The 11,299-nt window shown below is 55.1% G+C and overlaps 1 protein-coding gene across 1 annotated transcript in view; it reads left to right on the forward strand.

The window, feature by feature from the left end:
- The window catches only part of TMEM42 (transmembrane protein 42), a 3,380-nt gene extending 749 nt beyond the window's left edge, over positions 1-2,631 (forward strand). The window contains exons 2-4 of the mRNA XM_030886973.2: positions 131-205; positions 1,788-1,934; positions 2,046-2,631. Of these exons, the coding sequence (XP_030742833.2) occupies positions 131-205; positions 1,788-1,934; positions 2,046-2,186 (363 nt within the window). The 3' untranslated portion in view covers positions 2,187-2,631. The remainder of the gene's footprint in view (positions 1-130; positions 206-1,787; positions 1,935-2,045) is intronic.
- The last annotated feature ends 8,668 nt before the right edge of the window (positions 2,632-11,299 follow it).

Raw genomic sequence — 11,299 nt, forward strand, 5'->3', positions numbered from 1 at the left:
GCTTCGGTCAGCCGGGGTGCGAGAGCATCCTTGGACTCGGAGTCGCGTGCAGTGTAGGCGATGACAGATGGCTGGGACGGAGGGCTTTCTCTGGACCAGAGGCCTAGAGTTTTCCCTCCGATGGGGCTAGTTCGTTCTTGGGGAAGACGTCCACCCACATCCACCCTCTGCTTCTCATTGTAATCTCGCCACGTTCACTCTTAAGGTGAGAAGCCCATTGCCCACCGCGGCGCCGTAAATAACAGGTGTTCTGACTGGTCTAACCTGCTGGTGGGAAAACGAAGTGTTGCGCTCCTGAGTAGCAGGGAAGATGGAGAGGGACGTTCTGGAGCCTCCTGAAGCCCCAGAACTGCTAAGACGCCCGCTCCTCACTCTATCTCTCAGCCTGAATTCCTCACTCTATCCCCCAGCCTGAACCATAGGCCGGCCTCTGCTGGCTAGAGGTCTGGCTGTGTCTGCAACCCAGGGCTAGCCCCCAGGTGGGGCGGACAGGGCCAGCATAGTTTGGGTTCGACCCTCCTTGGCGGTAATCCATTGGGAGCGGCCATGGTTGGGATCATGGCCTGTTGGTTGTTGGCCTGATAGAGGGTCCGTGGGTAAGGCCTGAAGAGGGGCTCTCTGGAGCAGGGGGTTTTCTAGACTGTTCAGGTATGAAGTAGGCCCCTTTAAATAAATAAATAAATAGTTGACACCTTCCTCACACCACGCCTTTGTGTAAATGACAAGAAGGCATCTAATTGCTCAAGATGCTGTCAGCTTATTGAGGTCTGGGCAGTCTCCAGAGGAAGTAGAGGAAGTAGCTGTCCCCAGGGAGGAAAATACAAACTAATGCACGCCCCTCCCTCTGTCTCAGGGCCCTCTCCTTAAACCAAGACACAAAAAGGAGTCTGCAAGTGTTGGAAAGGGAGCACTCGGGGGTCCCCAATCAGATGGTCTTTAGTGGTGGTCTCCCAGGGTGGGGGTGGGGGGGTTGTGTGTGCTGCTGCAGAGAGCATAGAGCCCTACAACCTGGGTATGACTCGTGGGAGGCTCACACCACCAGTGGCATTCGGGCGAGTGACTTCATGGGCACCTCCTGTTTGTCTGTGACGCGAAGGCATGGAGGAGGTTAGAATGCACGCTACTTGCCGCGGGACCTGCTGAGCGATATATGACTTGCTCCCCAGTGGGGCAGCCTGAGTAGGCTGGAACCTGGCTGGACTCCCAGCTTCCTCCTGCTGAGTAAGAGGCCCTCTGGGGCTAATCTTCAAGTGCACACTGTGGATGGAGATCAGTCAGGGGCACAACTCAGAACGCACTGCCCACCCACAGCGACCCCTCTAAGACAGGGTAGACCTGCCCCATGTGAGTTTCCAAGACTGGAACCCTCTTAGGAGTGGAGAGCCCCGTCTTTCTCCTGCAGAGCAGGCTGGTGATTTGGAAAGGCCGACCTTGTGGATCGAAGCCCGACATGTAACCAGTGTTCCCCCTGGGGCATATAGTAAACACGATTTAGAGGTGAGCATTTTGCTCCTGCCCAAGGCCACTTGGCGAGCAAACCGAATACTCACCCGCCAATGCTGACTTATATGGATGCTATAGGGAAGAAGGAAAAAAAGACGCTATAGGCCATGAGAACTGCCCCATGAGTTTCCCAGACTGCTACCTTTACAGTAGAAAGGCCTCATCTGCCTCCCTCAGAGCAGCTGGTGGTTTCGCAGGCCTGAGCTGTGGCCTGGGCTGCCAGCCTCCTCCATTCCTGGGTGTGTGGAGAGTGGGCGTGGCTACAGTGACCCCTCCTCCCGCAGGTGCACATGGGACTGTGCGTGCTGGGCATCGTGGGGATGGCGCTCACCAACTCTCTGATGTGGACGTTCTTCAGCCGGGGCCTCAGTTTCTCCATGTCTTCGGCCATCGCCTCGGTGACCGTGACGTTTTCAAACATCCTCAGCTCGGTGAGTAGCCCGTCCGCAGCCCAGGCTCCTGGAGGGAGGGAGAGCCCCTCACACATGGCCGGGGGGGACTTGCCCGGGACTCAACGCCTCAACTCCGCGTCTGTCCTGCAGGCGTTCCTGGGCTACGTGCTGTACGGGGAGTTCCAGGAGGTCCTGTGGTGGGGCGGCGTGTTCCTCATCCTCTGCGGACTCACCCTGATCCACAGGAAGCTCCCGCCCACCTGGAAGGCCCTCCCGCATAAGCTGCAGTAGACGGTGGGCAGACGGTGGGACGGGACGGAAGAATGAAGGACCAGCTGGAGGGAGAAGGGGCATCCGGGCTCCACCAGAGGAGGGGCTGGCCAGGCCGCCAGGCAGCCTGCTCTTGGGAGAAGCGGGGCTGCGGAAAGGGCCGGCGCGGCCACAGCAGTGCCCCGAGGGCCCCGGACACCCTGGAGTATCTGTCCTGTCCTGCTGGCACGGGAGCTGTGGCAGAGGCCGGTGGCCCAGGGCCAGTCTGCTTGTGGTGTGGCGCCTGAAGCCGCCGCCGTCATCGTCCTCATCACCATGTGGCTCTGCCAAGGCCAAAGTGGTGTGGCGCTCAGGTCCGTGACTGGTGGGGGCATGCACCCATGTCCCGGGCCAGGCCGGGCACCGAGTGTCACTGCAGCGTGAGAAGGAAGACGGGTGGATAATAAACACTGGGTGTTGTTTTTGATTCCGGGTGACCTGCTGTGGAATCTTCATTTCTCCCGCTCTGCACAGTGAGCGGCAGCCAGAGTGAGCTGGCGTCCCCAGTGTGTGTGGGGGACCGCCTCCTGGTGCACACAGCCCAGCCCCTACTTTCTCCTGCGCTCACAGCGGGCCAGAGCTCTGCACCGCTGCATGCGAGAGGGTCTGCCGAGAGGGTCTGCCGGCCCCCTCCGGGCTTACCAGTAGAGGAGGGGGACTTTGCTTGGGGGAACCTCGGTTCATCTTATTTTGCTTCTCAGGAAAGACACTGGCTGGAAAGATCATCCCTCTGCTCCCATCCTACACCTTTCTTCCTCCTTTAGGCCCAGGACGTTGTGCAGTTTCCTGCCACCCTGGTCACTTGGATTCTATCTGAGGCGCTATGTGTGTGCATGGATGTTCTCATTCTAAACTCTGTGCTGCTCCCTGCACACTCCTCCTCTCCCCTGGACGCCCATGGGTGCCTAGAGGGACCTAGCAGTTCTTTGCCCATTCGGCCCACCCTTGCCAGGGTTCCCTGCAGGTTGAGGGGCCAGCCAGCAGCAGTGGCTGAGGAGCAGGTCCTCTGGGCGTGGCTGCTTCCCCGCCACACTCAGGGGTCCGCTGTTGACGGTAGCCTTGCCTGAGGCCATGCTGTCATGTGAAGTTTCAATGACCACAGGCTCACCAGCCACTCTGGGGAGGAAGACGTCAGCTCCTGTCTGGGAAGCCTCTCATTGAATCCGCTCAACAGCAGTGGTCGCAGCTTCTATCTGGCACCGTTGATAGAGCTTTCCTGAGCCGGCTCCCCACCCTTCATCCCTGCTTCCGACCCCCCCCCCTTCTTCCCCTTTTTGTTTCGTTCCTTCGGCCGGCGGGTTCCCGGGCCCCCCTTGTTCTTCCTTGCTTTTGGGTTTTTGCCTTTTTTTTTTTTTTTTTTTGCTTTGGTTCCCTTCTCCCTCAACGCTCCCAGCAAACTCCTATTCCTCCGTCATAACCCCTGGGCACCATTTGCTGCTCTCTCTGAGCTCCCATCACAGCCCCACAAAGCTCTGATTGACAGGAGGTGAAAGATTAACCGAGTCTGACACACGGAAGTCCCCCAGCTCCCCCAGGAGGGAGGTGCTCTTGTTACTCGTCTCAGAGTTGAGGAAGCGTCCCTGCGTGGGGCAGAGCACTCAGCTACGAGCCCAAAGGTGTGCCCGGCTGTCTGCTGAACACCCTCCAGAGCAGTTCTCCTCTGCACATGGGTCCCCGCCAGTCCCAGCCAACTCAGCCACAGCAAGAGGCTCCTCTCGGTTTCTGTAACCGAGTGCGGAAGGCCACAGCTGGCGAGGGCAAGGCCACAGCGTGAGCCCGACAGGCTGAGTCCGGGCCCAGCTTTCACCCGTCCCCCAGCACCCCTACACTGCCCACCTTCCCACACCAGCACCTTGAGCCCTCTGGGAGGTCCTACTGGAGCAGAGGGCCTACCCACTTTGAAGGCACTGACCTTACACGCTAGGGTTGAACTGCCCCAGTGAGCTCCTAAGGCTGTTGATCTTCACGGGAACAAGAGAGCCTCCTATTCATCCCTCCAAGTGGATGGTGGATCCGAACTGCTGGCCTTGCTGTTAGCAGCCCAACACGTCACCCACTCCACCACAGGGCTCCTTTTGTGGGGGACATGTTTCTCCAAACAACCCATTCGCTGCCGCCCCCCCCCCGCCCCATCATGTCCTACCTCTGGGAGGAAGACTGCTGGGAGGAAGACTGCTGGTGGAGCACAGTGGGCCTCCCTGACCCAAGCCCACCCTGCCATTTCACCAGCGAGGAAGGTGGGGCCCGTTCAGAGGCCTGCAGGTTGTCACGTAAGTGGTCAGGCCCCCTGGCCAGTCAGTGCTGAGGGCTGAGAGAAGTCCGCTCAGAGCAGACTCTGTCACCAGCCAGATGCATCAAGGCAACCTGAGACGCAGCCACTCAAACGTAGGCAGAAGCTTTAGCCAGAGCCAGTGAGTCATTTTTCTGGAAGGGGAGAGAGAACTCTCGGGACGTCATTCTGTTGGCTCCAGGGCTGCGGTTCCACTCTGTGTCTCCCTCCTGGGACGGTGCTGCCTTTCCTGTTTTGACTTCTTTTTTAATAAACAATTCCATGGTTTGAAGACCCATTCACACAACAGTCACCTCGTCCAGAGCATTTCTGTCACCTCCAACCGAAACCCTGTGTGCTCGGTCGTCACTCCATGGCCCCTGGCGATCAGTGACCAACTTTGTTTCTGGGCCTCTGTCCTGGGCACCTCAGACACGGAACACCCCACCCCACCCCACAAGCCGATCCAAGGGGCCTGGCTGTGGCCTCTTGGCGTCCGGCCTTCAGGGGTCATCAGTGCTGCAGCCTCACTCTGGACTTCATGAGTTCCACTCCTCTGTGTGCTCCCCGCCCTTCCCTTCCCCCTCCTCCCTTAGGTTTGGGGCCTGGGTGTTTGTGAGGTTTTTTCCTTTTCTTATTCACCCTCGAACCTCGCAGTTCCTTCTTCTCCCCTGCACTTTATTTTTTAATTTTTTAATTTCAATTTTTAAAAGTTTTATTATTTAAAAAAAATAATTTTATTGGGGGCTCTTACAGCTCTTATAACATTCCATCCATCCATTGTATCAAGCACATTTATACATAGGCTGCCATCATCTGTTTTAAGACATTTTCTTTCTACTTGAGCCCTAGGTGTCAGCCAGTGTGGGGTTTTTTTAAGACATTTTCTAACGGTTTTATTGACATGTAAATCGCATACCATACAATTCAATGGTTTGGACATATTAAAAAGAGTGTGTGATGATAAGTATGTACATGGTAAATGCCGAGAAGAAATTGGCAGGGTCTTCGGGGGTTTCTGTAAACTCTGGGTTCACTTCAGGGGTTGGCTTGTTGTATTCTGTTTGCAGGTGATGGTGACCAGGGCAGCCATCGAGGAACCCAGATAGAATGTAAGAATTTTAGTGCTCTGCTTCTCGTCACCAAAGTCCAGACTGCACGAGTCAAGACTGGAAGTCTCCTGGAGAGTGTCGCCCCGAGGACCGTTTCTCTAGTAAACTGTGTGGGGACAGGTGAGTTCCTGAAGGCAACCAGCCGAAGCTAGATCCATACCTCACACCATGTACAAAATTTAACTCAACATGGATCAATCATCTGAAAAACCATCCAACTCTTAGAACAAAACATAGGGGCAACGTCTCTAAGGGTTGGATGATTTTTCAGATGGGCGCCTCCATGGGCCAGCCAGTGTCTCCGCTGGATTCATCCCCTGGAAGCTGCTGCGGGTGGTGGGGGTGAGGCTGCAGATAACCAATCACCTCTCCCTGTTTCTCAACACTGGAAGAGATGCAGTCGACGCTGACCTTGGACTCCCATGGGCATGGACAGACTACAATCGGTGACAAGCCTCTCACGGAAGGTTTTGTGGTTACAGCCATTCCAGACTCCAGTGAAATAGTTGCCTCTCAGATATTCGCATTTTTATGGTGGTGTTATGAGTTAGTTAATTGTGCCAGCCTGGCCGATAATCACATGTGGGGCCAATTGAAAGGCGGAGGGATAAATGGGTGGTGAGCCTCGCCTTTCGTGTTCTCGGGTCTCTTGTTTTCTGATGGTTGGATCAGGGTGCAGTTGCCTTAGCCAGTTCCCTGCTTCAGCTGGCAAGGTTGACTTCCTACAAGACATCCCCGAGGAGAAGCCGCATGGACTTATCCCGATGCAGCCCTGGGTGCTGGAGCAGCCGTGTGGAGACCCTTGCTAGTGCTGAGATGCTTACACATTCACTGACTCAGCTTTCCTCCTGCAGTCGGCATCATTGCCTCTGTTTTGTGAGGTGGAGGACTTTGTGGACTGGTGTTGGGTTAATGGGTTAATGTTGGACTTGTGGGCTTGGGCAGCATTGGGTTGGGATGTTTTCGTGATGCACATTTTCTTTACATAAAACTCTCTTATACATGAGTTTCTGTGGATTTGTTTCTCCAAAGTACCCAGACTAATACATGTTATTTGTTAGTTTTTTTAACGCAGGCCACTATTAATGTCAGTGACTCCAAATGCTGACACAGGTGATGAGGACGGAAACTATTCCTTCTGTGGACAGGAGCGGGTGCCTCTTGTGAGCAGGGATTGCCGTGGGGAACCTCGGCAGAAGGGAGCGGCTACAGTGACCTGCTCCGAAGCAACCAAGGGGTGATGTTGGGTGGATACCGGAATCTCATCTGTGAAACCAGCGTGAGGGTGGGGAAATCGTGGGCGACTCTGGGAGCTGGAGATCATGCCCAGCGAGTGCCGGCTGGCAGACACGGGCTCTGGGCCCTCACCTGGTGTACAGGCTGCACGCTCCCTGCCATATGCCACCGTAGACTCCAGGACAGTTATAGCTTTGTCCGGTGAAAAGCCCTTTACTGAAGATTCCCTGGCAAGTCCCCGATGCCGCTGCCTCTTGTGCCGATGGACCCAAGGGTGCGGCAGATACATAATGTCAAGAGAACCTGAAGAGATCGAGAGTGCAGGGGCTGGTATTCAACCTGTCAATCAGGTTGCAGACTAGGGTGCCTCCCGGTGGGCATGGCCTTCTCATAAGGAGGGTTCTGGGAACCTCACCTTCTCTCTTTCTCTGCCTTCCCCTCCCTGCTGATGGACCCTGGTTGCTGCGAGCCCTGTGATATGGCCACTGCCATTGGGGCCACAGGGCTTTGCACCCACCGGCCTGTGATCTCCCTGCATTCTGCATCATTGCATGTGGCTGCGTGAGACTGAAGAGGGACACATGGACTAGTTTTGTCTTACGGACTTGAGTGGGACTGGGCTGGCTGTCTGCTTGCTGTATAAGGACTCCTTGATATAAACTCTCTTACACATAGAGGCGCGTCTCTGCATGCGTTTCTCTAGTCAACCACCTGACACAAAGGGCACTGTCACAAAACCCTTCATGCCTGCAGCCCTGGCCTGTGGGAGGGCTTGTCAGTCCTAGATGTGGGGGGTTGTGGCCAACACCCCAGTAGATGCACCGAGAGCAGGGGTTCTGAGCAGACTAGGCATTGGCCCTCCTTTAGAAGACTCTCTTTGACATTTCTGTGGAGATGTGGCTGAGGGCCCAGAGGGGAGGGTGGAGAAGCAGGGAGCTGGCTGTTGTCTGCTTTTGTGGACCCTACACATGCCTTCCCCACCCCAGAGGGATCCTCATTAGGTAAGGCTAGGGTGTAGTTAAGCTGCCCTTGGTGGGTATGGATGCGTTCTTGAATTCCTTAAAGAAAATCTGATAAACTCAGGATGTCCAATGATTGTTGGTGCTGAATGAATAAACAAATATAGAGACATACATATAGACATACACACGCATACAGATAAGTATTTAGCGAAGCCCTCGTGGCATAGTAGTTTATGTGCTGGGCTGCTCACAGCAAGGTCAGCAGTTCAAAACCACCAGTCGTTCCTCAGGAGAAAGATGGGGATCTCCACTCCACCAGTCAAGCCTTGGGAGCCCCAAGAGCCATTCTAGTGTGTTCTTTAGGGCTGCTCTGAGTCAGAATGAGTGAGCGAGGCGTGTTTCCTCCCAGGCTGGCTGTGGCTCCACTTGAGTAGATCATGACTCGGCATGCTTTCTCTCGCTCTTTCTCATCCCTACCCCAATGCAGGTGCCCGGCAGAGGCATGGCTGCCCAGTCATTTGTCTGCATTTGCATCACCCCTGACCCGGGGGATGGACCACATCGGGAGTTGGGAGGAACTAAATGGTTCCTCTCGTGTGGATTTCATCATGAAACAGATGCTCTTTTTGGGGAGACAATGTCTGTGCCTGTCCGTGAGATGGGAACAGCTGTCAAACCAGAGGTGTTTGAGACATGTGAGTGGGGGCGCCGGCTTTAGGGAAGCAGCTGGCTTACAGCCACCATGTTTTTATAGAGGTAACAGGCCCAGGAGCAGCCACGGCCCTTTATGGCGCTCTATCAGTGTCTCCTCCACCAGCCAGGTGCGGCGGGCAGACTGAGACTCTGAGAGCAGGGGTCCTGGGGTATTAGCGATGTGTGCCCTGGCTGCTCCTTGGGGCTCCTGGGGGAGTGGGATGGGCTGAGTGGTAGGAAGGACGGAGGCAGGAAATGTGCCGGTGCCTCACGGGTTTCACTCGGGATCTCAGAGACTCCCAGCCCCACGAGACGAGTGGGAAGGAGCTCCGGAAGTTAGGGCGCACGACCCAATCTGACCGGGCCAGTGGGCTGTCCAGTGGGTGTAGTGGACAGGCCAGAATGGAGGGGCAGCAGCTGAGGCCACAGGGGGGCCTACTCCCAGCACGGTAGGCCCTGCTGATGGTTCAGGGCAAGCCAGGGAGAAGGTGTGGGACCTTCAGAGGTAATAGCTGCCAATCACCTTGGAGGTCCCCAGGGCCTTTTGGCTTCTAAACCTGCTGCCACCAGCCAGGGAGCTCTGGCAGCCCTCTGCTCACTGCCTCTCCTCTGTGCTGGGAGCCCCCACAGGGCCAGAGGGGGGTCGGCAGGAGACCACCTTGGAGCCTGTAGGCCTGTGGACAGATGCGCCCAGGCTCCGTTCTGTATGGTTTGGTGGACCAGGGTAAAGGCCTACCTGACCCCCAAGATCTTTCTTGGTGCTGGGAGCTGCCCAGTGGGGGCCAGTCCGTAGCATGCCCTGCTGCTCTGCAGGCCTGGGGGCCCCCTGAGCTGCAGCACCATTCCCTTGAGGAGATGGCGCTCCATTACCCTAGGGGAGGTTCCACCCTGTGTGAATTTCTCTGTTAATTTCGAGCTTCAAACTGGCTCGTTCTGGTCCTACCTTCTGCCAGACACTTGCCTGTCCACCCCAGATGTACTGAATCAGAGGCCGCATTTTAACAGCAAGAATCACCCTGGGTCTTGTTAAACCATTGATTCAGGGGCTGAGTTAGTTAATTGTGCCAACCTGGCCAATAATCACATGTGGGGCTAATTGAAAGGCGGAGGGATAAATGGGTGGTGAGCCTCGCCTTTCGTGTTCTTGGGTCTCTTGCTTTGTGATGGTCGCAACGGGTGCAGCTGCCTTAGCAGTTCCCTGCTTCAGCTTGCAAGATTGACTTCCTACAAGACATCCCCAAGGAGAAGCCACATGGACCTATCCCGATGCAGCCCTGGAGCAGTCTTGTGGAGACCCCTGCTAGTGCTGAGATGCTTATTCGTTCACTGACTCAGCTTTCCTCCTGCAGTCGGCATCATTGCCTCTGTTTTGTGAGGTGGAGAACTTTTGGACTGGTGTTAGGTTAATGTTGGACTTGTGGGCTTGGGCAGCATTGGGTTGGGTTGTTTTCGTGATGCACACTTTCTTTACATAAAACTCTCTTATACATGAATTGCTGTGGATTTGTTTCTCTTAAAGTACCTAGACTAATACTTAATGGTACCTTGAGAGTGGGGTACTGGAGAAACAAATCATAAGATAGAGAGTAGATGTTTGTTTGACCTCTTCCTCCTGGAAGTTTTCCATCTTTGTCTAGCCAGAGGTCAGATAAAGCCACACTATTTACTTGGTTGCTTTTCTGGGGAAAATATGGGAAGTAGGAAAATAGAAAGTTTGTAAGTCCACTTGCTTCAGTCATTAAAATTTGATCTTTAAATGGGTTTAGGTCATATCTGTAAAACTTTGAAAATATATGTCCCACCCAGTGCTTTGAGTTGCTGTGGATTTGTTTCTCCAAAGTACCCAGACTTATACAAGGGCAGAAAGGCCACTGCTCAGCTGGGTGTGGAACCAGCATAGACCTGGTCTCGCTGGAAGCCCTCAGTAATTAAGCCCATTCTGAACTTCCTTTCTGCCCGAATGATCCATGTGCTTTTCATCTGACTCGGATTGCGTCAAGCAGCTGACGTGACCACCCGAGTCCCCTGGCTTTTTCAGTGTGAATTTTCATGGAGTGTCTGAGAGCATCCCATCCTGAGTGTCCCGTGGTCCCCTGGGTCTGGGGAGTAGCTCTTTGGGGGCTGAGATTCAGGATGTCCAGTCTTTCTCTATGGCTTAGTTGGACAACCCCCCCCCAGGGGGGCACAAATACAGGCTGAATGAGAGCCATTGTGTGTGCTGAAGCTGGTGACTTTAGATCTGATGCCCTCCCCCACTTGGGCCCGATAGTCGGGCAGAGTCTAAAGCAGTAAACTTCAGACTGGATGCCCTTGAACCTGGCATACAGTCAGCATTCAACAGCTACTTGGAGGATGAAGGGGGCAAACAGCCTGGGGAGATGGGTGACACTCACCTGTTTCCTGGGGAAGGCAGCTTTCCCAGGGGTGCCCCTGGAGGCCAGCCTGTAAGAAAGGACACTTCCCAGTGTCCCCTGTGGCCAAGCCAGCAGCTTTTCTCTCAAGTGTGTCCCACCTGGTTTCCCAGGGGCACTCCTCTTGTTGGGCGTCGGTGATGACTCTGTCCATTGGAGGCTGCTCAGAAGAACGCCACAACGTCTGTCCACAGTGGCCACTGGTTTGGGACTGGACTGGTCGCCACCCAGCTCACTCTGGCGGTGGCTCAGTCTAGCCTCTCTCGGGGCGAGGAAGGAGTGATGTGGGGAGACAGGAGGGTGAGCAGGTAGAATGCCCCCATCTCCATTCCCTGCCCCAGCCTTCCTTTCTTGAGCTGAGAAAGTGGACTTGGTTTGGGGGCTGGGGGGACCTCTGTTTTCACACCCTGCT

Source organism: Echinops telfairi, unplaced genomic scaffold, assembly GCF_000313985.2.
Source record: "Echinops telfairi isolate 266 unplaced genomic scaffold, ASM31398v2 ScPeMD7_4225;HRSCAF=4972, whole genome shotgun sequence".
NCBI lineage: Eukaryota > Metazoa > Chordata > Mammalia > Afrosoricida > Tenrecidae > Echinops > Echinops telfairi.